At 46.4% G+C, this 26,148-nt stretch overlaps 1 protein-coding gene across 6 annotated transcripts in view; it reads left to right on the top strand.

The window, feature by feature from the left end:
- Window positions 1-329: 329 nt before the first annotated feature.
- LOC134537937 (protein takeout-like) overlaps window positions 330-26,148 on the top strand; it is a 140,269-nt gene continuing 114,450 nt past the window's right edge. Inside the window, exons 1-3 of one of the 6 annotated variants that reach the window (XM_063378925.1) lie at window positions 330-422; window positions 12,291-12,383; window positions 24,359-24,512. In XM_063378925.1, coding sequence (XP_063234995.1) covers window positions 365-422; window positions 12,291-12,383; window positions 24,359-24,512 — 305 coding nt within the window. In that variant the 5' untranslated portion in view covers window positions 330-364. Of the gene's footprint in view, window positions 565-5,248; window positions 5,379-12,290; window positions 12,384-24,358; window positions 24,582-26,148 lie in introns of those variants that run through there. The other 5 variants (XM_063378922.1, XM_063378927.1, XM_063378923.1 and 2 more) reach the window with 5 other exon arrangements.

The raw sequence follows: 26,148 nt of genomic DNA, 5'->3' as shown, positions 1-26,148 counted from the left end.
CCGGCGTTCATAAGACGTTATCACGTAAAAAAAAAACTTTGAACACGAATATGGCGTCTTTCGGAAGCGGTGGGTACACAAGGAAAACGCCTTGAGGAGTTATAACTGGAGTGGAACGTGACAATTTTTCGTGCGTGCAGCCGGCGTTCATAAGACGTTATCACGTAAAAAAAAACTTTGAACACGAATATGGCGTCTTTCGGAAGCGGTGGGTACACAAGGAAAACGCCTTGAGGAGTTATAACTGGAGTCGCGTGCAAGAGGCGGCAACACCGGCACAGGTGTGGGGCCACGGGCGTGGTCGCCCTGACCCAGTGCGGGTCCCCGGAGCGCAGTCAGAGCCGCGAGGCCGCCGGGAGCAGTCATGCGGCTGCTGTGGTCGCTGTGGTCGCTGTGCGCATGCGCGGAGGCCCTGCAGCTGCGTGAGTAGCCCCCGCCAGCTTCCTCTCTCCCTGCTGTGCGGGTCCCGGAGCGCAGTCAGAGCCGCGAGGCCGCCGGGAGCAGTCATGCGGCTGCTGTGGTCGCTGTGGTCGCTGTGCGCATGCGCGGGAGCCCTGCAGCTGCGTGAGTCAAGGTTACTAGAGAGAGGGAGGTTGCGCCGATTTGAAGGGAGAAAGTGGAAGGGGGAGCTACCTGGCCCTGTGACGTAGCTGGGAGCAGAGTCCGGCTGTTATATGCTCGCGCTGGGTGTAGCTTCGCATGCACATTGCACTGGGAGCTAGTATCGCTGTTGTGCGCTGTTGGCTCATTTTATAACAAAATACACACATTTCAATATTAATGTAGTATTATCGACATTTAAAGTAAAAACATATTTTTTCTTCTATTGGCACGCATTTTTATACTGCAGTGCAGGGTTTTAAATCTTAAAGACATTTTAAGGCTATGAAAAATTTTTTTTTTTACTTTAAAAGTAAAGTAAGTATTTATTGAAAATTTATTTTATTTCTAACTCACAAAATAACAAGTAACGCATCAAAAATGACTGAAAAATACTTTTCATAGACACGTATACAGCTGCTCTGATTGAAGAAGCCAAAATCTATCAAGTGAAAAAAAATCGTTGTTGAGAGTGTTCCCATTATTTACAACTAAAGTGCATAGTAGCATAATTTCACACCGAAGTTATTGATACAAAATAAAGTAGTAAAAAAATAACTGGAGAAAAACGAGAGTATTTTCCAAAATAAAGAACAGAGAATAATAATTGTTTATTTTTATGGGAAAAGTATGAAAATCTGTGATCTATAAGAACGCAACATATTAAATTAGACGTATAGAAATTGATTAATTACGCGGATGATTAATAAAATTAATTATCTAACATTAACCTAAACAGTTGTTAAACAGTGGTTTACATCGAACATACGTATAAACTATATATATGTGTGTGTGTGTGTTGGTGTGTGTGTGTGTGTTTGCATACGCGTTTAGGAAGTCAATTATTCTTACTTACGTAAGTTATTGGGTGAAATGCTTCTTTTTTCTCTGCTCATTTTTTGCATTGCTGTCTTGTTCTGCTCTTATATTCAAATGCCTTAGTCGAGAAAATGTCCTAGTTCTTGCAAGCTTCATTAAAACGTTAGAGTTTATTTCAGGAACCTAGTCACCAAATTATTAAAAAATGCTCGTATAATTCTTGGCTGAGAGTTTATTCCTTTACCGTGAAGACTCGTAAACACTTCTTCCGCTGATTTCACTGCATTTACGAATGCCTGGGATGGAATCGTCAAACCACCTCTGCTAATTTTTTCTATCCATCCATCTGCATAAACAAAGCACATTTATAAATTAACATAAATTTTATATAGCAATATGTTCAAGGATGTGGTCTTAAATTTCTATAATTGTGAGGGAAATAATTGTTTTTAACATAAACAGTACCCATTTTTGTAAATTGTTGTTTTGTCCATATTTCTTCAAACTGACTCTTTGATGCTGTCATAATATTTTGAGACATAAACAGTTTGATGTTAGCTAATTACCGTACTAACACAATTTAAAATAATTATTGTTTACACAATAACTATAAAAAAACATGTTTTTGCATCAAAAAAATAGTTGTAGGCCTATGTAAAAACCAATGAATCCATTTACAACAATATGACTAGAACCAATAATTTACAATATCAGCTACTGTTTGTGTATAACATTTGCATTATGCCCTCTCTCGTGTTGAATAAAAGGACACTCACGACCTTGATAATAAAACAGCAAGTACCGGTATTTAAAAGTTTGACATACCTTCCTTTACAGCCGAATCTGCGATAAGATTTCCGTCATTGGTGCCGTGGGCCAAGTAGCCAGCAACGTATCGCAGTGCCTCACTTTCCTCTGTTGTCATATCACAAAAGGACTTGTCGGAAGATTGAAGTGTTGGGGTCGGGATTTGGGCACTTTCTTCTTTAGCAGTGTTTAATGAAATAAACATTTGGCTTGTCAAATACGGTTTGTCAGCCAAACTTTTATCAGTGACACAAGCACCAGCTGGCAGAGGTAGTTCACATCCTAAAAGCAGCAAACGTAGACGATACTTAAAGTCTGCAGGTGTCGGATTTTTCGGATTTTGATTTGCGTGTCCAGCACTCCTAATCCGCGAAAAAAAAAACTTTCCAAAACATATTGATTCAGACGAGACGTCAGAATTAATTTCAGTGAATACTTAGCGTTCAAAAAATTGCGTAATTCACGAAGCGAATTTATTGTTAGCAAAATTCCTTTCTGAAATGGGATGAGGCCTTTGTGTTGCAATAATCTTAAACTTGATATTTGATGTTCCATTTCTTGTAGTATGTTAAGCTGGTTGTCAATATGGAGACCAAATGCACTGTGCCACGGTTTTTTCGAATCTCTGACAAATCTGGAGTTCAAAATATCAAAGAATTTGTCAACAGTTTCGAAAAAATTTCCGATTTCTGGGTGATCTTTGTAGTTTTCCAGAAGACGTCTCGCAGTATGGTGTGAAAAAAGTTGTACCGCATATTTAACTTTCTGCCTTGTACTTCCTTTGACAGTTAAAAGCAACTCTGTCAGTTTAGGACACAACGTCCATACCTTGTCTTCTATTATGTCATTTATGTGCTGTTTGAGGATTACTGTTCCATTACCTAGCCGTATTCCAAAATCAAGGAAGTTATTTCTCAGTAGTTTAATGAGATGAGGAATGTCGGCGAAAACCTATACGTTTCTTTTTCCGTCCGAAGGGTTTGGAAAGGAAACATTTTCCGGTGATATGTTTAAACTTTTCCAGAGGCCTAGGTTACTGCCTCCCATATCACTCACTATTGCAACCACAATAAAACCCCTTTCTTCCAGTTTATTAATAACTTTAAAAAGCAAATCTTGAGTAATTTTGACATCAAAATCATAAAAAACTGGCTGCTTCCATTTAGAAGCCAGACCTCTGACCATTATAACTTGTGCATTTTTGCTAGGACATAAAATTTGGTCTGCTGTTTGGTCATAACAGTATCTTCCATCTACTTTCATTTCATCAAAAGATAATACTGTAAGCCGTTCAGTAAGCATCATTGATCCTGATTTTGTATGCAAAACAGTCAAGACTTCTTCGAGAATACCTGGAGAGCATTTCACGTTCCTTGTCCATTTCCGGAGAGTTGATAAACCAGGTAAAGGAATACCGACTTTTTTCCTCAAGTAAAGGTAAGCTTTGCGGGAAATTGAACGTAAAGTTATTGCTACAAATATATCCCCATCTTCTCACCACACTTGTCTTTTACTTTTATTTAAAAGCCTTTCTATTTGCTTGGGAGTAAAAATCTTTTCTAAAATATTTTTTTAGTTCATCCCTAACAGACCTCTTGCACTGCCTATGAACAATTTTCAGTGACAGTAACTGAGATTTCAGAAGCTCATTTTGCTTTTGTAATTTTTTCTCCCCTTCTTTTCTACTTTCAATTTGTTTTTCCAGAGAGAGAATCCGCAATTGTAGTAAATCTATTTGTTTTTGTAAATGTATATTTTGTGTAAAATCATGATGGTAAGTTGCCTCAGTGTTTGTATTGGAGCTCTCAATTTGAGAGCTTACTTACAGTTTGTACAGAATACGTAGAAAGATTGTGGTAAACAACGCGCCTTTGCGATAGCGAGCTTACCGGGCAAGCATAGGCCGCGTTCCTCGAGCATGGGCAAGAGACTGCTGCTCCGAGCTACGTCACAGGTCCGGGCGGCCAAGTACCGTTATTCCCAGCCCCTAAATCGGCTCCCCCCTGTGCGTGAGTAGCCCCCGCCAGCTTCCTCTCTCCCTGCTGTGCGGGTCCCCGGAGCGCAGTAGGAGCCGCGAGGCCGCCGGGAGCAGACATGCGGCTGCTGTGGTCGCTGTGGTCGCTGTGCGCATGCGCGGGGTCCCTGCAGCTGCGTGAGTAGCCCCCGCCAGCTTCCTCTCTCCCTGCTGTGCGGGTCCCCGGAGCGCAGTAGGAGCCGCGAGGCCGCCGGGAGCAGACATGCGGCTGCTGTGGACGCTGTGGTCGCTGTGCGCATGCGCGGGGTCCCTGCAGCTGCGTGAGTAGCCCCCGCCAGCTTCCTCTCTCCCTACTGTGCGGGTCCCCGGAGCGCAGTTGGAGCCGCGAGGCCGCCGGGAGCAGACATGCGGCTGCTGTGGTCGCTGTGGTCGCTGTGCTCATGCGCGGGGTCCCTGCAGCTGCGTGAGTAGCCCCCGCCAGCTTCCTCTCTCCCTGCTGTGCGGGTCCCCGGAGCGCAGTTGGAGCCGCGAGGCCGCCGGGAGCAGACATGCGGCTGCTGTGGTCGCTGTGGTCGCTGTGCTCATGCGCGGGGTCCCGGCAGCTGCGTGAGTAGCCCCCGCCAGCTTCCTCTCTCCCTGCTGTGCGGGTCCCCGGAGCGCAGTAGGAGCCGCGAGGCCGCCGGGAGCAGACATGCGGCTGCTGTGGTCGCTGTGGTCGCTGTGCTCATGCGCGGGGTCCCTGCAGCTGCGTGAGTAGCCCCCGCCAGCTTCCTCTCTCCCTGCTGTGCGGGTCCCCGGAGCGCAGTTGGAGCCGCGAGGCCGCCGGGAGCAGACATGCGGCTGCTGTGGTCGCTGTGGTCGCTGTGCTCATGCGCGGGAGCCCTGCAGCTGCGTGAGTAGCCCCCGCCAGCTTCCTCTCTCCCTGCTATGCGGGTCCCGGAGCGCAGTCAGAGCCGCGAGGCCGCCGGGAGCAGACATACGGCTGCTGTGGTCGCTGTGGTCGCTGTGCGCATGCGCGGGGTCCCTGCAGCTGCGTGAGTAGCCCCCGCCAGCTTCCTCTCTCCCTACTGTGCGGGTCCCCGGAGCGCAGTAGGAGCCGCGAGGCCGCCGGGAGCAGACATGCGGCTGCTGTGGTCGCTGTGGTCGCTGTGCGCATGCGCGGGAGCCCTGCAGCTGCGTGATTAGCCCCCGCCAGCTTCCTCTCTCCCTGCTGTGCGGGTCCCCGGAGCGCAGTTGGAGCCGCGAGGCCGCCGGGAGCAGACATGCGGCTGCTGTGGTCGCTGTGCGCATGCGCGGGGTCCCTGCAGCTGCGTGAGTAGCCCCCGCCAGCTTCCTCTCTCCCTACTGTGCGGGTCCCCGGAGCGCAGTTGGAGCCGCGAGGCCGCCGGGAGCAGACATGCGGCTGCTGTGGTCGCTGTGGTCGCTGTGCTCATGCGCGGGGTCCCTGCAGCTGCGTGAGTAGCCCCCGCCAGCTTCCTCTCTCCCTGCTGTGCGGGTCCCCGGAGCGCAGTTGGAGCCGCGAGGCCGCCGGGAGCAGACATGCGGCTGCTGTGGTCGCTGTGGTCGCTGTGCTCATGCGCGGGGTCCCTGCAGCTGCGTGAGTAGCCCCCGCCAGCTTCCTCTCTCCCTGCTGTGCGGGTCCCCGGAGCGCAGTAGGAGCCGCGAGGCCGCCGGGAGCAGACATGCGGCTGCTGTGGTCGCTGTGGTCGCTGTGCTCATGCGCGGGGTCCCTGCAGCTGCGTGAGTAGCCCCCGCCAGCTTCCTCTCTCCCTGCTGTGCGGGTCCCCGGAGCGCAGTTGGAGCCGCGAGGCCGCCGGGAGCAGACATGCGGCTGCTGTGGTCGCTGTGGTCGCTGTGCTCATGCGCTGGGTCCCTGCAGCTGCGTGAGTAGCCCCCGCCAGCTTCCTCTCTCCCTGCTGTGCGGGTCCCCGGAGCGCAGTTGGAGCCGCGAGGCCGCCGGGAGCAGACATGCGGCTGCTGTGGTCGCTGTGGTCGCTGTGCTCATGCGCGGGGTCCCGGCAGCTGCGTGAGTAGCCCCCGCCAGCTTCCTCTCTCCCTGCTGTGCGGGTCCCCGGAGCACAGTCAGAGCTGCGAGGTCGCCGGGAGCAGACATGCGGCTGCTGTGGTCGCTGCGCGGGCGGCATCCACGGACATGTTAGGGACAATGACGATTCTGGGTGTGTACGAAGGTACACACAATACAATCTCAAAAAATGTATTATATATATTCTAAAGTACCACAGCCACGTGTTTTAACAGTCACAATACCTGGTTGTATAGATCCACTGGTTTGGACCTGGTGGGTCAAGGAGGGGCTGGCGGGGAGGGATCGCCTCTACACCGGCCTCTACTCCCAGGTCGCTCAGCCAGTGGCCCAGGCGCGCTGCGCTGTCTCGCTGTCTGTGCGCCACACCTCCTGGCCCTGACCACAAGCCAGCCTGTTTCATTTCACTCGCGTTTCTCAAGTCCTCGCCATCAAAACCATGCTATTCCCAAAAAAAAAAAAAATTCAAAGCAGTCATGAGGACTGACAGAAGTGAAAACTTTTTCGCAATTTTTACGAAAAAAATATTAGTATCATACCTCAAATTTGTTTTATCGCGTTAGTAAAATAACTATTTTACCGTAAAATTACTATGAAATACGCATTACATAGTAATTAAAGTTATTAAAATTATAAATATTAATGTTCTTAATTTTCAGGCTATATTGCTACAAAGACTACGTTTTCTTCGTTATTCAAACTTTATATCTTTATATGAGAATATTAATATATTTTACACTCACTTTTTACTGCACAGTAATAGTATACTTACGATTTAAAATGAAAATTGAACAATAACACAATTTGAACACTGTATACACACATATGCACAGCACAGATGTACCTATGTTACAGGGACTGAAGACGCGCACATTCACGTCACGTGACCATGTCGATGACGACTTACATGAATTTACTCCCTATCCAAACCTATCTATAGAAGTTTTCACTTGAAAAAATAATGAAATGTATAATTTATCAATCATACCACGGCAGTGAATGGGAAAAAAGCCCATTATTTTCAACTTGAAAAATTTCGGACATGATCACGAATCTAACACAGCGTGTATTATCATCGCTTTTGTGACGTAATTCTTCACGTGTCCAATTAGTTACCTTGCTGTATGCATTAAGGCTTGTTTCTCTCTCCATGATGGTTATTTAATTCTAAAGATTTTTTTTTTCGTTCAGAGGCTATTTCACTAAATTTATTTTTGATAGATTTTACCAATTATGTTCCTTCACAATCTTTGTCATTAGATGTTGGCCAAGTTGTATATAATAGCGGTAGCAAGGGGCAAAATTGTGGCTCGCAAATAGCACTTCGTAAATATCTGGTGACCAAATTTGGAACGAAGCACAGCACGCAACAATGATATCGAAATATATGTAAATGACAATCCGTTAAATAAAAGTTGTGACCAAAACAGAAAAAAATTGCCAGTTTCATTGCATTTGAACCAACGTCTTAAGTTAAGGCATATCACAGTGATTAATAAAACAAGGAGTGGAATTTAATTGGACCTTTGGAAAATAATAGCAAGACGTATCGCATCCCAGAAGGTATTGCTTGTGATTGTGCACAAATCTGATGATTCTTTTCTAAGAAGTACTTTCTTGTATTTTCGTCACGTCGCGCCCGCTTGCAGTGGTTGGTACGACTGCTGTTGTGGTGTAGACACATGCTGCATGTTCTCGTCCCAGCCTATGCTTCCACTTCACACCCCAAGTCAACATCGCCATGTGGCCAGTGACTCTCTCACACGGAGAGCGCTACTGGCCTTGGGCGAACAAGGTAATTTTCATCCTTAAAACTAATTATGAACTCACGGAACTTGCGTAGAAAAAACATCTGTGGTTCTAACAATTAACAACTTATTTACTTATTTGCCAAGATAACTTCCATTAACTTTGTTCATGGAGTCCGCAGATGACACAAGTCAGGGTTATAAAATCTCGTGTCAATATACATGTCCAGGTTTCGCTAGAGTAGTTGCAGTAATAGCTGGTATTAAAAGCCACAAACTCGTTAACACCACGTTTATTGAAAAAAAAAATTGGTTGTCTGTAAAGTCGGTTTTTACTTTAACGAACAGATTATTTTAACTATAACGTTTATACATGTTTGCTATTTAACTTCTTCCAATCTGTGTTATTCTGTTAAGGATAGGACAATGATAGGAAAAGTAGGAAACGAATGGGAGTGTTTCAAGTTTAATGTGCCACGAAAAAGTCAACTCGATGGTTGTTCCAATCGAGTGGAAGAGAAATAGATGCGGCGCAAGGGTACAATGAGCGTAACGAGACAAAGCGTAACGGGACAATGTGCGTTACGGGACAATGAGTCATCCTTTTTCGTGCGTGCAGCCGGCGTTCATCGATTTATTAGACGTTGTCACGTCAAAAAATGTATCTAAATTATGTTAGGATAATTGCTATTTGCAGCAGCTCCATAGTTCTTACAGCGTCCGTTTCATCACTGATTCACTTTTTTTCTCGCTGGGGGCGTAAAAAAAAACTAAGAAATGTTATGTAATAAAAGTATACCATCGGTTGATATAATTGAGGTACACAAAGGAGAAACATTGAGGTCGTATTTGAAGAAATAAAAACCAAAGGTAGCCCTATAGCTTACCCTAATTATTGTTAATTGTTTTTTTTTTCTTTTGTTGTATGGTTAGCATAATTAGTTGCTTACATATGAAATTCATACAGTCAATAGTTGAGTAACTAATGATCATGACGTAATATAAATAATGGCGTATTATGCTTACATGATTATTCGCATTACTGAAAGGGGCCCATTTTAAATTTTAAGATAGAGTTAGCAAATAAATTGTACCTTAAATTTTTTAATTACAATGTGTACGTTTTGTACAAGACACCAAAAGAAGTTATATTCTAATGACAGTTTATTAGCGGTTAACAAACGCGAGTGAAGAGTTGAAGTGACAGCTGTGGCTTTAATTCTTGTTTTACATGCCGGAGTATATGTTAGGCCTAATCTTGGTCCTAGGGGTTGCACTAGTTGGACCGTCTCTGGGTCCCCCACTGGAACCAATCGGAAAAAGGGTTCCAGTGGTCAGTGATAAAAAAAATAATGGGGTAGTTAAGCCAAAGGGCTCGGGAAAATGGGATAACAATATTATGTAAAGTAAACTGGTGCTGAAAGTGTCGAATTTTACAATCACCATTATGCAGGGGATGGTGAAGTTGAGATCACTGGCTCCTAAGATACGCGGCACTAGTGAAAGACACTTCCGAGTAATAATGATAAACTATTTGTTAGATGGCTACTAATAATTACTACAAAATAACTGCACGTGAGATCAACTCCCGGACTCGAGGAGGAATTACATCCCTCTTTTTTTAATAAAAAAAGTCCTTCACGTGACTTAAATAAAAAATCTCGGTTAGCATGGCTAGTGCCTCCGCACGAAAAATGTCGTAATGATGGCGGAGGACCTAATGTAGATTTTTGAAGGCCCCCAGGTTAAACTCGCGTGAGTAGCCCAGGGGACTAGGGAGAAGGGGAAGTCGCCGTCTGATTGGCCAGGAGCTGGGATAAAGGAATCGTTAGGTTGCTATGTGGTAGCCAACACTCCAAGGGCAACGGGAGGTAATGCACTGCTCTCTATCGGAGCGTGGGCGAAACAGACTTGGGATTAGTTCCCCGATGTCTCTTCAGAGGGTGGGGTGAAGAGTGTGTTAAGGGTAGTGTCGGAGCTGCTCTCTAGGGGGCTATAAGGAAGTTGGAGAGGACGTGCCAGCGAAGAGACATTGAGTGCAGTCCAGGTCACTGCACCAGGGGGGGGGGGGGGATCTGCTAGCTCGTGAGAACTGTGTTAGGGCTGGCGCCGATAGTGCCCGACAGCCCTGGATCATGAGAATGGGGCATGACTGGAGCTGCTAACCCAAGCTGAGCTCTGGGAAGAGGGCTGCCCTGGGAGGACACTGAGAAACGCACACTCGGTCACGAAGCTGGACACTGTTACTTGTCGCGTTCGTGGCCCGAGGCGGGAAGAAAAAATGATATTGTTACGATTTCCCTGCGGGTTCGTAAAGGATAGCCCAATTAAAGATTTTTATCACACACAGTTTTATTTATTACTACTACTTGTCACTTACAAATAATCTTCTAAATTGGCAGATAATTAATTACACGTAAAGAAATGTCAATTCCCCAGTCACTCGTTTCGCACACCTCGCTGGGCCGCACTTCTGGCGCAACTCTCGCCGCAGCACCCCTCGTGGGTCTCCGCCGCGGGACTCCGTCGCCGCCGTCACACCCTTCGCCGAGATCCCACTCGACGACTCGCTCGCAACTTCACTCGGGACTCCGCCGCGCCCGCGACTCTATCGCCCGGAAACTCCCGACTCCACTGAACTCACTCACTCCCTGCCCTGGAACCTTCGTCCAAGGACTTCGCCACTCTGCCGCACCCGCGGCACTATCGCCCGGAAACTCCGCCGCGGGAGAACTCCCCACCGAACTCCCAACTCACTGACTCAGACTCAGACTCAACCTCCTTATATAGCCCTTGGGTTCCCGTCCAGAACAATCGGGCATGTCTCCGAGATATCTCGCGACCTTCGCCGTCGAAATGCCCAGAAACGCGTCGTGAGTCCTCGAAGGACGCGGCGGCTGCTCAAAGAACGCCGATAAACTCAACAAGCATCGGGTTCCCACAAAACACACCGATAAACATGTCTGAGTCCCTCCATTCCACAGTGCGGCCTCCCTTAAGTAACTCGATCTGAGGCAGGTGCGCGCCGCGACAGTCAGGATGTTGCGAGATAGTATGGCACGAGATACCAGGGAGAGGATGCAGGTGGAAGGGGGCGCAGACAGGCCGAACGAGCGCGGCGACGCCAAGCACTGAAGCCAAGCGCAATCGTAACATTATCTTATACTTGGCTGGCGAAACCGCACGAGACTCTCTGTTCCGGAGCTGAGGAAACGTAGCGGGACCCTAGCAGGAGGGATTTCATTAGGATGAACAATGGGATAACAAAGTTTACATTAAGGGTTTTAGGTGATAATAAATTTGTGCCAGTTATTTCAAATTTGCGGCACAATAGGTTCTAACCTCGTCAAAGGCTTAACCGACATTTCGTATAGATTATGAAGACATCATCTCAAGGGAACAGACTGAACACGGTGACTGCATTGTCGGGGAATGCTTCGCCTTCGACGTGGCAAACAATCACCTTCTTCCTTACTTTCTGTTGTGTGCTCATCCAGCAACGACCAATTGCTCATAATTAGTTATTGAAGCTAGAGGTTAAACGGCTTTAAACGAACCATCACTGCTTCAGCTTCTTCGCCATCCATCAGAGCCACTGAGGACTAATTCGTCGGCGAAGTCAAGAACAACGAAACCTTTACGGAAGAATGGTAGCAGAAACTTCTGATTTCTTTTGAAAAACGTTCTAAATGTCAGCAAATACATTGTTGGTAAATGTTTATTTTATTTTGTTGGTGGTATTCGTTAAAACCTAACCATGTTAAAAAAAAAACACTTATAAACTGGTTAGGTAACTGCATCTGTTTGTAACTTTTATACCTTCACATAGGTCAAGCTTTTTAAAAAACTATTTAAAATCAAGGCTTAAAATTCAAAATAAAATTCCTTGTATTATTTTTAATCATCACATTGAGTTTTGGAGGGAAAATATGTAATGTTCGCAGGCTTTCACGGCCATTGTCTGAAGTAGCTTGGCTTCTGGGTTGTAGCCGTGTCCTTGGCGTATAATTCACCGACGTTTCGGTCGAAATTGCAGTCGCCATCATTAGGTATCAGCAGGTAACTGCTCCCTGACGATGGCGACTGCGATGTCGACCGAAACGTCGGTGAATTATTCGCCAAGGACACGGCTACAACCCAGAAGCCAAGCTACTTCGGGAAAATATGTAAAGGATAGACATATTTCCTCTGAAGGTTAGGCGGATGTTTGGGAGCAGCCCCCGCTGCTACGACCTCCTCTGTATGAAGCGGCGAGTTCGCACCCGTCAGTTCAGACACGCTGTTCTGGCTGTTGCAGCTTCCTACATCTCGCCCTGCTCTTACGACGACCCGGAGCTGAACAGCTGCGCCCTCACAGAGGCCAAGAAGGCCATCACATCTGTAGTCAGCGGTCAGTATCTGCCTCACGTCCTTTACGTCCTGTCGCATTTTCCTGTTTCAAGTATTTTGAGAAATATTCACAGCATAGCTCACTATATTTGAAGCACGTTGGTTCATGAAAATAAAAATAGGACAGTAATTATGAACCCTGTTTAACTTTGGCATATGTAGACTACGTATGCATAATAATAATAGAATGTTTTTAGTGCCTTAGTATACTGTGTTTCATTCAACTGGTAATTTGTTAAATGAAACAAAACTTTTTAAATCAAATGTAAATGAGTATATATGATAAGTTCTATTATATTAATAGCAAACACTATTGTTCTGATCATTTATTTGAATGAGATAATCCCATTGTCTTGAACATAATCAGTTTCATAAACTAGTCACTCAGTAAACTCAAATAAATGTTGCATTCAGAAGTCTGAGACTTCGTGAGACCGCAGCAGTTAATATTTCTCACTAATTAAGTACACTTTTGACTAATTCAAAAGTTAAGCAATAATCAATGAGGTGTTGGTGTAATATTTTAGAACGTAAATAATGTTGAAACAATTTTACCCGAAGTTGTTTTTAATATATAACAATTTTATTTTCACACTTGTAAAATTTTGTAATATGCACAGTATAGGCTAATTAAACATTGAAAAAAAAATAGTTTTCAAAATTATTTTTTATTGTTAGCGAAAATTAACAATTTCAGAAGAAAATACCGTGATAAATTGAAAATATCCATGTAGTTTTTTGTAGGCCATGTTGATTTCTCATTTTGTCGTTATTGCCATTAGTTAATGGCCATTTCTAACAATTTTACATTATACCTCTCTTGTTTGTAGTTCTGCCACAAATATTTTCACGATATAGACTATTTACTAAATGTTATATAATTGCTGTACAAAGTTGCGCAGGTGACCATTACAAACATTTGTGTGAGAGTTTACACACATTATATAACACTTAAAATAAATAATTTTTTTTTTTTAAATATTTGTGATAGAACAAGAAACACAAGAGAGGTATAGTGTTAAATTAACAGAAATAGCCCTTAACTATTAGTAATGACGAGATTAAAATAAAATCATTTGCTATGAAATCTTACCTTAAGTAAAGCAATAGGCGCAAAAAAGGTAAGGTTTATATATATGTATGTATATATATATAAATATAAAGTTTCGTTCTCTACAAAACCATTCTTTGAGAGTGGCAGTGTGTATAAGCTTACATTTACAATGCAGAATAAATTATAATGCAAGTTATACGCGCGAATTACTTATTCTCATTTTAAGTGTACGTGAGCCTAATTTTCACTCTGATAACAGCATACTCACCCCCTCTCCATTCCATTAAGAATCTTTTTTTTAATTGGTAAAACACTCGCGATTTTCTTTCTAATGTAGAATATGACAACTTTGACCTTCCATTGGATTTTGTTAGTCTCATAGATTCGGATACATGATTTTTTTCTTCTTAAAATGAAACTTACCCTCTTTGGAATTTCTCAAAATGATTAAAACGGAATTGAAAGTGTTTGATTGTACATAATTGCCATACAATACCTCTTGCTATGTTAAATTTGAAGATATTGTTTATAGTAATATAAAACTATATAACACTATATACATGTAACTCGCACTCATTTTCCTTTTTCTTTTACTTTAATTTAGCATATTGGGAGATAAGAATGTTTCTTAATACAACCAAACCTTTCCCTGTTACATCTGATAGGGGTGAAGTTTGGAAAAATTTTCAAAATAAAATTTTATGTCTTAGTGTGCCTATATTATTAGTATCAAATTATGGTTCTTCCCGCTCTATTAGCTTTGAAAGAGTTATTTGACACAAAAAAAATAATTTTACCACATTTAAACCTCTAAACAGTCGAATTATAAACTCCAGAAAAATAAAATGTTGTACGAAACTATAAGCATGTTGTTAACAGTTAATTTCTTAAACTCCGCTCTATTAGATACATCTATACAGAATGGGTATTATTTTGACCCACAAACTTTGGCTACAGATTATTCAAGTAAAAATAAATTATATATATATATATATATTGTTACGAACGTTAGCCAGGCCGCATCACGCGCAGCTGCACGCTGTAACATGAGATGTGCCGTGCGCACCTGGGTCGCCGCTTTATCTCCCTCCAGCCCTCCGCTCCCCCCGCGCGGCGCCCTGCCTTTGACACGTAACTGACACCGGACAGCTGGGAGTTGCGCGAGCCGCCGACGCGTGTTTTCGAGAGATTTCTGCCGTCGGGACGACTCAGAGTGACGCGACAGGCCCCGGCCGCTCTCGTGAGTTCTGGAATTGCGCTGGGGCCTATATATATGCCCGAGGACGCCAGTCGGAGGAGTCAGTGAGTTCGGAGTGTTCAATCGGGAGTTCTCCCGTGGCGGAGTTTCCGGGCGATAGAGTCGCGGGCGCGGCGGAGTCCCGAGTGAAGTGGCGAGCGAGGCGTCGAGTGGGATCTCAGCGAAGGGTGTGACGGCGGCGGCGGAGTGCGGCGACGGAGTCCCGCGGCGGAGACCCACGAGGGGTGCTGCGGCGAGAGTTGCGCCGGAAGTGCGGCCCAGCGAGGTGTGCGGAACGAGTGACTGGGGAATTGACATTTCTTTAAGTGTAATTAATTATTTGCCAATTTAGAAGATTATTTGTAAGTGACAAGTACCTAGTGGTAATAAATAAAACGGTGTGTGATAAAAATCTTTAATTGGGCTATCCTTTTCGAACCCGTGGCAAATCGTAACTATATATATATACACACAGTTACATGACACATGATGGGAAGTGCTTCCCAAGTCTGAAGTTGTAGCTGAACCGGTAGTTTTTTATTTGGGGGGGGGGGGGGGGAAGAGAGAAATAATTTATGATGAAACACCATGCGTCTGCACTATGTCTAATTGAACAAAGCTCCACAAACACTGCAAATCTTTTCCCTGAAGTTAAATAATTTAATGGAAGCAATCCAGGGTAACGCCCTCAATCCCCATTACCTTTGGTGACACGGAGTAATAATGTAGTTTTTAAGGCTGGTTATTAATCTTCATGCAACAAAAACGATCGCCTCATTGTTATCGCGAGAAACTAAAATATAATTTAAAAGTAAATACTTCGACGCCTGGCAGGTTTTTAACAATCACTACACTCGGTTTTGAAACAGCTGTTAATTGATGTAAACGCCAAGGAAGTTATTTCAAAGAAAACATTGAATTTATTTAAACTAAAACAACTGCAGGAGTAACTTAAGGCCCATAAACGTGAACGCTGAAGAAACCATACGGGTTATCAAACACCACTAGAAAAAAATGTAGTAACACCTTTATTTTTGAGGAAATATCTTGTCATAAAACATAACTTAGTTAATTAAAGTATATTTTGCTCTAGGTACCACAGCTCAAATTTATCATGTAAAGTGTGATGAATGCATTCCAATTCAGGAAGTCACCACGCCTCAATCAGCAGGCGCTATAAACATGATGTCCCATTTACCGTCGGAATTCGTATATGTATCATAGCATCGACGGCCACTAAGTAGTTGTGTTTATATTGATGTAAGTGCGGGCTGTAAAATATTTCCATATTTAAAATGCAATCTTCAGATTTAAAAAGTTGTTTTTTAAACTGTGGAGCCTAAGGTAAAACATATTTTAATTAACAAGTTATGCTTTATGAAAAAATCTATCGTCACAAATAAATGTGCAAACCACATATTTTCCTCTTGTGGTGTTTGCTGATATGTATGGTTTGTTCTGCATTCACATTTATGTGCTTAAGTTATGTCTGCAGTGTTAATTTAATTATTATTAGTTAAATATTTTCTTTGAATTAACTTCATGGGCGTTTAAATCACAAAACAGTCAGTTTTCCTGATTTTAGGTAGCATTTCCATATGAGTGTTATGAGTGTTGCACACATCCCAGGCGTCAAATTATTTTTGACGTGACGTCTAATAAATCTATGAACTCCGGCTGCACGCACGAAAAAGTGTCCCGTTACGCACATTGTCCCGTTACGCTGTGTGCCGTTACGCTCATTATACGCTTGCGCCGGATCTATCTCTCTTCCACTCGATTGGAACAACCATCGATTTGACTTTTTCGAGGCACAATAAACTTGAAACACTCCCATTCGTTTCCTACTTTTCCTATCATCGTCCTATCCTTAACATAATAACACAGATTGGAAGAAGTTAAATAACAAACATGTATAAAATTTATAGTTAAAATACTTAATATGTTCGTTAAAGTAATAAACATATTAGAATTAATGAGTGAAAATAAAAGTAAATTTATTAATTAAATTGTATATTTCATTTCACTCCTTCTTTGTATCCGTACAAAATAGTGATAATTCAATAAAAGTTATTCAATTTTATTCATAAAAGTATACAATCATTTAATCAATGTTTTGTTATGACGTCACATTAAACTATCATCCGTAAACCGACTTTACAGACGACCAATTTTTTTCCCTCGAAAACAGTGAAGTATAGGATAGTAAAATAATGTGTCCTTTTTTTGTTACTTATTACATTTAGATTAATAATCAACCTGACGTCGTCCCAAGTGCTCCTCCCAGTCGCTTAGACCGTTGTTGCACATTGCCACCTCTTTGCCCCGATGGCACCACCAGTGCGTGTGTGGGGAGTGTGGGGAGTGTGGGAACAGATGATCTTGCGAGCCGGATCACCGTGTAGCGCCAGTATCGCGCGGATCGCCAAAGACGACAGATCGCAAGTCGCGCAGCTGCCGCGGGAGCAGCATAGTGAGTGTTGCTGTGGGCTGCGGAGTCGCGGACGGACGCCTCGGCCGACGCAGGACGCAACCACGGCGAGGAAACTTCTCAAGTTCACCTTCTCGTTCCACGACGAGAACCTGTGGTACTCTGCGGGACAGTGACACCCAGCGGGGGAGTGACACACCTGCGCTAGGCACGATCCCCCAGGCCACGAGGCTCGAACCCCCTCTACCACCCATCTGAGCAGCCGGGACTTCAACCACCACTGACGGGATCAGCCCCAGCAACGTCAAATTGGCGCCCGAATCGTGTGACCTTCAGTTCATTTTCAAAATTTCAAGGTTTCAAAGTTCAAATGTTCAAAGTTTCAGAATTTTGTTTAAGTGGTAAGTCCGAAACAGGGCGACGCAGTAAGAACATGTGTTGGTCGCGCAGGGACAGGAAGCTGGCGCGCCGAGGCGAGATAAGGCGGGTGAGAGCGATTAGGTGTCAGCGCGTCTCACGCCGGGATCAAGTAGCCGCCGACTCGCCGAGCTCCAGCCGCGCAACACCCGAGTCAAGATAAGATTAATGCCGGATAAACAGTATCGTGTTAAAACATCGCGCGGCGAGAGCATTGTTCTTCTCTCCCCAACCACCCGCGAGTGCTGGCGCGGTGATATCGTGCAATCACGCCATGTGGCATCTTCCGCGGGCGAGAAGCGAGCGGACAGGGGACACGGCGCCGCGGGGAGGAGAGGCGCACCTCCCTGCCGGTCTGCACTTCGCCAGCGACGCAACCCAGCCCGCGGATATGACGAGACGCAGCGCGCACATAGCCATCGGCACTGAGGAGGCGGGCGATACAGCTACCGAATTAAGTGCCGGTAGGACAGTAGTGGACAGTTATGCCTGCGCGCCGGACGCGTCACAACCGGACATAAAAACCGAACAGATAGCCAGTGGCGAAGGCTGCAGAACATTAGTATGTGGGGCAGTGCATTGTCAGGGAGAGTTGGGCGAGACAGCTGTTTGCCACGAGTGTGGACTGAGAAAACACCGCGCGTGCACGACTGCACGCGAGTTCCTGTGCTTCCGCGATGGATTGTTTCTGTGTACCGCGTGTGATGAACGAATAATTAACGCCGCAGTTGAGCGACCAGTGGTCGTTATCCGCACTGGGGGCGGCGGACTCACTTTACCGGAGTTTGCGGGTCAAGCTCATGACAATCCGCGAGTATTCATCCGCGTCTGTCGCGACAAGCTCGCTCGTCATTCTATACCAGTGTGCGAATGGTTAGAGCATGTCAGAGAGCGACTGCGCGGCGATGCGCACACCTGTTTGGCACAGTCAAGAGATTATAATGTATCATGGGACGAATTTGCAATGAGATTAGAGGCGCATTTTGATGGACCTCGCGCACGCGCGCAATGTCAACAAACATTACTTTGCCGCGCACAGGCGCCTGGAGAAGGGGTGGAGGCATTTATTCACGACAAGGTGCGGCTACACCGACGCCTAAAAATGGGAGGACTAGTGAGTGACATACTACCCACCTTCATTGGACTGCTGAGACCAGAGTTGCCGCCTTATCTGCGGGGCACTTCCTATAATGACTTAGAGACATTCCTGGCAGTGGCTTGTGATGCAGAGCAGGACTTGCTAGCAGCACAAACAGTGCATGAACTTCCCCGAACACGACAAGCTGCTGCGCCACCAGCTGTCATACCACCAGAGGACGCCTTGGCAGTGGTACCATATGCCTGGCCCCCATCACCCCGACGATCGACGATGTCGGCGGCATCAGCACCAGGTCGTGGTGCTGCGAAACCAAGTTCGCCTGGCCGATCCTGGCGACAACCACGACAAGAGGAGCATCGCGGCGACAGACTGGATGCCCGGGAGGAGCGACCACCCCATTGCAGGTACTGCCAGACTAAGACATATCACTGACATGTTGAGTGTCCGACCAGGGCTGCCCTGTAGGAGTCAGCGCTGCCAGGAAACGGCCGATAGGGTGTGGTGACGGAGCTGGCCACCACCCCCTGAACTCTCGCCCCGCCCCGCCCACCTGACGTCGGTGGGGCCGGCCCGCGCAGCCACGACGGGCCTCGCCACGAGTCACCAGCGAGCTCACCTGCTCACACCACAGCCCTGGCGACCCCTGTCGCAGCTGCCAGACCACGAGAAGCACCACCACGACTCGGGCACTTGGGCCCCGATGCATGCGAGCTTCTCCGGATTCCTGTCCGCGTGAATGGGCAATACCTGGAGACACTAGTGGACACCGCCGCGAGCAGCACCTGCATTGTGGCCCACTTTCTCCCCGAGGTAGCAATGACAGCAGGTAGTGCGGAGACTGTGCTACTGGCCACCAAGATAGCTAGCGCGCTTGCGACTGGGTGGGTCCAGGTAACACTCAACATCAGGGACCATGTGAGTCAGACAGACACTCTAGTAGTGCAGGACCTGCGAGAGGAGCTGATCCTGGGAGCTCTACCTGGCTGGCTCAGGTGGATGCAACCATCGAGGTCTGGGCCAGGCATATGCACCTGGGTACCCGCGGTCGCTGGACAGTGTATGTGCTCCATCGGTCACCCCCATCCCCAACCAGTCATGTCATAAGTTTGGACGAGCTCCGTCATGTCATTCCAGTAGAACATTGCTCACGTATAAATGAGACACTTATTAATCATCTTCAGGTATTTGCAGCAGCAGACCGACTTCGGAGGACAACCATCATCGAACACAGCATCCCTCTCGTGCCTCACACACCTCCCATTGAAAAGGTGCTCGGGTTCGGGCTCCAAGAGCAGAAGGCCATACAGACGCATATCGAGGAAATGTTGGAGAGTGGAGTCATCGAGCCAAGCTCCTCCCCTTACAACAGTCACATCGTCATGGCTACCAAAAAGAATGGAACTCTGATGTTCTGTGTTAATTTCTAGCTCATGACCGCCTTCATAGCCCCTGATGGCCGGCACTTCCAGTTCTGCACAATGCTGTTTGGGCTGATGGATGCCCCTGCAACCTTCCAGACCATGATGGTCCGCGTCCTGGATGGGTACATCGGCAAGTTTGCCATGGCCTACCTGGATGATGTTATCATCTGGTCACGTTCGGGGGAGGACCACGCACACCATCTCGCCCTGGTCCTTGAAGGGCTCGCCAGGCATGGGCTCACCTGCGCCCCACAGAAGTGCCACATTGGGGTGGCAGAAATTGAGTTCCTGGGGCACAGAGTCAACACCGAGGGTTGCCGCCCACTGCCCAATCAGCTGTCCCTCATCAAGAGCAAGCAGGTGCCGCTGACATGGAAAAAGCTACAGAAACTCACGGGGCTGTTGAATTGGCTGAGGTCATTCCCCATTTCGCCACAATCACGGCACCCATGACCGACCTACTCTCCTCCAAGCAAAAATTCAGATGAACGCAAGCCGCTGACCAGGCCTTGGAGCTGGTCAAACAGTGTTTCCGCAACTGCCACACCCTGTCTCGGCTGGTACCGGACGAGCCCCTGTTTGTGCAGACAGATGCCAGCCAGGATGGTATGGGCACTGTGCTGTATCAGCTGGATGCAAAGGGCCAGTGCCGAGTAATTGAATATGCTTGTGCAAAGTTTGGTCAGGCTGAGAGGAAATACCATGTCAACGAACAGGAATGCCTTGTGGTGGTGTGAGCCCTCAAGCAGTACCAACACCAACTCAAGGGGCGCCCTTTCACCCTCCGTACAGACAGCCAGTGCCTCAAGTGGCTGGACTCCGCTCAGGGAGGGAAGTCAAAATTCACCAGATGGGCTCTGATGATTCAAAATTTCACTTTCATGTTGAAGCATGTCCCTGGCCGAGAAAACCAGCAGGCTGACGAACTTTCCAGAAATCCCGACCCTGACACCACCTTCCACGACAGCCAGGGCTGGGATGATCTGCCACCAGACCACCACACTACCACTCAGGTGCCAGCACCACCACCTGCCATGCTATATGCCTTGCGCGAGCCGAATGCATCCGAACCACCCACCACTATCGGCACAATGGCCAACCTAGTTGCGCAAATACACGATTCTCAACAGAAGGACCCAAATATCCGAGCCCGACTTGCTGAGTGTGGCACTCGATTTGTCCCGAACCAGCGCAGCTACGAGGGGCTCCTTCAGACACGAGGCGCTAACGGGAGATGCAGGTGCCATATTCACGTGCCCTATGCCGCATGGCCAGCCGTACTGCATTTCCTTCATGCTCATGAACTTGCAGGACACCCCGGAGCAGAGCAAACCCTACGGAAAGTCAGCAGGGTCTTTCACTGGCCAGGAATTACTGAAGAAGTAAAAACCTACGCGAGGAAGTGCCAGCGCTGCCAGCAGCGCAAGGCACACAGACCTAATGGCGTGGAACAGCAGGTGCCCAGGCAGTCAGACACACCATTTCACACCATAGCACTTGATATCATGGGCCCCTATCCTCGTACCACCAGGGGAAAGTGGTTCATCATGGTAATTACTGATGTATTTACACGATGGACAGAATTGTTTGCAGTGACGAACATCAAGGTGGGAACAGTAGCAGCCCTGTTGGACCGGGAAGTATTCCCAAGGTATGGATTTCTCTGAGTACTCCTGACAGACAATGGCATACAATTCATGAGTCGTCACTGGCGGGCGTCATGTAGGCGGTGGGGGGTCAAACAAGACACCACCCCCACCTACCATCCACGGGAAAATCCCACAGAAAGGCGCAATCAGGGCATTAAGACTCAACTACGAATCTGCCTAGATGAGGACCATACCAAGTGGGATATCCACCTCCCCACTCTCCTATATTGTATCCAGCGCAGGACCAATGTGGTCACAGGCCACTCCCCGGCCGAGCTGCTGCAAGGCTGTAACCTAGTGCTGCCAGGCGAATTGGGTGCCATCAGGACCGAGGACCAGGCCCCAATAGAGACCCAGCAGCTACAAGCCCATTTTCAAGCTCGTAACACCCCTCAATTCACCACTCAACCCATCCAACTTTCCCCTGGGCAGATGGTCAACATCAAGCTTCATAATCTGTCAGTTGGCGGGCGAAAATTCTGTGCAAACCTAGCACCCAAGTGGTCTGAACTTCGGAGAGTAATTGCTCGATTGGGTACGACTACTTACCTGGTCAGGACAGCCAATGGCAGGATTGCCCAGGTCCACCACGATGCTATGCAGCTAGTCGACGACTCAACAACACCTGAGCTACCCCTAGCAGCACCAAGGGGAGATCGACAGATGCTCGACCGAAATCAGCCGATCCCACCAGAACCCAGGCAAACTAGAAATTACCAAGGGACAATGACATGGGTATCAACTCTGAAACTCCTAAGTCTGCTCCAGCAGAGACTTCCCCTGAGGCACAACCTGAAATGAACCAGCACAGCACAACCGAGATTTCGGGAGCAGAGCTAGTCCCAAACACAGAGGCCAGAGAAAATCCCATGACGGGTTTAAATCCCGAGGCTTCCTAGTATCATCCAGCGGGAGTACCCACAAAGTTTCTGCATACAGACCAATCCAACAAGACCACCCCACTTGAAGCTGAACCGGCTGGAAATAGAGCCTTCCAGAGGAACAATACCTCAAACACAATCCCAGAACCCACACAGAGAGACCCGCCCTATGGTGCCAAACGTTAATCGGGGAAATTGAGCAAGGCAGCATGACACTGCACAAACTGGAGCAGCTGATGGATAGGCTGTTTCCCAGGGACCCATCACCCTTGTCTAAGGAAGGTCACTACAATGGAAATGACTATTCGAATGCCCTACTCCAGGTCAGGGGGCCTATCATTACACCAGCCCCAGATGTTGACGACCCAAATTTACCAGCCTCCAATATGACATGTATAGTGGAGTTTCCCAAGGACACCATGAATTAAACAGACTATATTGTACGCTCTCGCCAAACCCGCCACTCACCCGAACTACTCGGTGATTCAGATGACCCAGAGGGGGTTATCATAGTTCCAATTGATGAGGAAGAAGTCGGAGGTTGGGCCCAGCCTACTAGTGGTGACCCTGAGCAGGACGAACACGAAATCCCTGTGGCACCCCGCCGTTCCACCCGACAACATAGGGCCCCAGCCCGTCTTCACTACTTCCCATGGCCAGGTGCTTTTACTCAGCAGACGATCCCCACTCATGCCCCGAGCCCCTCCTTAAGTGACACCAAGATGTCCGAGTGCTTCGTTATGCAGTGCATGTGACCAAGGTGTCAATGGGCAAAACAGACTTGGCAGAGGGGGGGCATTCGACATCGCCCCAAGTGCTGCTCCCAGTCGCTTAGACCATTGTTGCACATTGCCACCAAATTTGCCCCGATGGCACCACCAGTGCGTGTGTGTGGAGTGTGGGGAGTGTGGGAACAGATAATCTTGCGAGCCGGATTACCGAGTAGCGCCAGTATCGCGCGGATCGCCAAAGACGACAGGTCGCAAGTCGCGCAGATGCCGCGGGAGCAGCATAGTGAGTGTTGCTGTGGGCTGCGGAGTCGCGGATGGACGCCTCGGCCGACGCGGGACCCAACCACAGCGAGGAAACTTCTCAAGTTCATCTTCTCGTTCCACGACGAGAACCTGCGGTACTCTCCGGGACAGTGACACACCTGCGCTAGGCTTGATCCCCCAGGCCACGACCACCCATCTGAGCAGCCGGGACTTCAACCACCACAGATGGGATCAGCCCCAGCAATGTAAAACCTTTAAAAACGACATTTTTCCTTAGCATCAAGTAGTGTATAACAGGGGCTCCTGATTCTAGCTTCACGGCTATGGTGCCGACAGCTATCTTGGATTTGTGACTTCTTGGCCGCCATCTTTGATCCTACATTTTGAATTACACAATTTTGATTTCTTGAAATTTCCATCATTTTTAATTATGACATCACCAGTACAATTTTCGTTACCCCCGCCATCTTGATAATCAATAATATTTATGCTAGAATATCGGGAAAATTGTAAAATTAATAAAAAATTAATTTATACAATTTAATTAAAATATTTTTAAAACACTGTTGCACATTTAGTTATGGTTGCCATCTTGAAAAACGGGTTATTACAATCCGATTTACATGAGGAAAATATTTAATATTTATAAAATTCTAATTAATCAAAATCTGATTAAATATTATTTAAAACACGCACTTGCATCCTCGGTTCGAACCCGGTGAGGACAAAAATAAAAAATGGAGACAGATCCTTCCTCCACGGTGTACCGAGGTGACTCGCTGCGTGTTTCAGGCGACCGGAAGTACAACATCCCGAAGCTGGAGCCGCTGCTGATCGAGGAGCTGAAGGTGGACCAGGACTCGGCAGGGAGCGCTGTGGGCTTCTCGTTCGTCGCGCGCAACTGCACCATGTGGGGGCTGTCCGGCGTGCAGGTGCTTGCGGTGCGGTGCGTGCAAGCCGCTATCTCCACCTCGCGCCGTCTGTGCGTCTCCTCGCTCTGGCTGAGTCCGCAAGTGTAGGCACTCGGGAAACTGCAACTGAGACCATTTTATACAGTTATAATAATCATAAATTTAAATTATTTTTTTATATAGTTTTGTTTATGTTTCTTTAAACAGTGGACGAAATTCTACAACACATATTATTATATTTGTACATAGAATCCTGTACTGCTACACAGATGGTGGAGCTGGGACAGGGTTCAGGATCCAGAGCCGAGAGCCGGTCAATGACCGACCTCTGACGGCACGGTGACCATCTTGGATGACCTTGAACTTAGACCTTTTACTTTAACTTTTACCTTTGGCTTTGACTTTGGTCTTGACCTTTGTCCTTGACCTTTAATGCGACCTTTCACCTTGAACTTGACCTTTGACCTTAACCTGAGTCACCATCTTGGATTCCGCCGTATTGGCATCGAGCGTCCCAATCCCCGAACATTGCAGTTTTCATATCGGTCGCCATTTCGAATTCTAATAATATGTCCGCCATCTTGGGTATGATATCACAACCACTTTTTTAGATTATGACATCTTGTACATCATCTTGATTTCGCCTGCTGGAGGCCACCATCTTGGATGATGTCACAGCAACCATTTTTATTTTATGTTCTGCTGGGGGCTGCCATATTGGATTCCATCATATTTGATTTGGTTGTTTGTTCCTGAGAGCACCATCCGCGCTCTGTCTCATGCACATAAGGTCGATGTATCATAACTTACCAGAGCAGTTATGGTCCTTATTGAAATATTTTATTTTATACAAAATTCATTGGAAGTGCTGTGATTCAAACCATCACAGCTCTGACCTCTGAGTTGGAAAATAAGCATATGTCTTTAACTGCACGGCCATCGAGACAATTACTAGACCAAGCATTAAACAAGGTATATGAAAAGTTAACACACATATTTGGACTTATATATTATTTTATTTAATGGATTAATAAATATCATCACCTGTTCAAGACAGAGCCGCCATATTTATTTGTTCAGTACATGTTACCAGTAGCACTAGTTAACACACATTACCTACTAGATAGTGCTGCCACCATCTTGTTTTCAATAATTGATATAAGGAGTGCTAGTGTCACATAACACACACGCCAAATGCCAGATGTGTTGCCGTCATACTAGTTTAATTTTTAAATGCTAGAGTGCAGTAACTATTTATGATTTTGGCAACTGCTATCTTGTCAGCCATATTGGCCGCCATATTGAATATCTGTAATTATTCAGCTAGTAATTCCGAAAATAAAACCTCCAAAATTCAAAAAATAAATCATTAGTAATATAATGATTGATTTAATTGATTCATGTCCTCGTTTCAATTTCTGGTCGAAGTAAAAAAAAATGTAATTTTAGGTAAAAAAAAATATTTATTCAATAAAATATAGCAACAAATCCTAGAAGCAGCTTAGGTTGCTCCTCTACTAGCCTCCAATAAGCCCATGATGACATATTGGCCATCTTGTAAATTCACAATAATTAATCTAGAAATTCTGAAACAATTATAAAAGTCATCAAAAAAATCGTCTCTTAATGAAAGATTTACTCAATCAATTTCCGCTGTTTGTTTTATTCTTT

The sequence above is a fragment of the Bacillus rossius genome, chromosome 12 (genome assembly GCF_032445375.1).
Source record: "Bacillus rossius redtenbacheri isolate Brsri chromosome 12, Brsri_v3, whole genome shotgun sequence".
NCBI classification, from domain to species: domain Eukaryota; kingdom Metazoa; phylum Arthropoda; class Insecta; order Phasmatodea; family Bacillidae; genus Bacillus; species Bacillus rossius.
The sequence above is the reverse complement of the archived record's forward strand: the minus strand, read 5'-3'. Positions and strand labels throughout refer to the sequence as shown.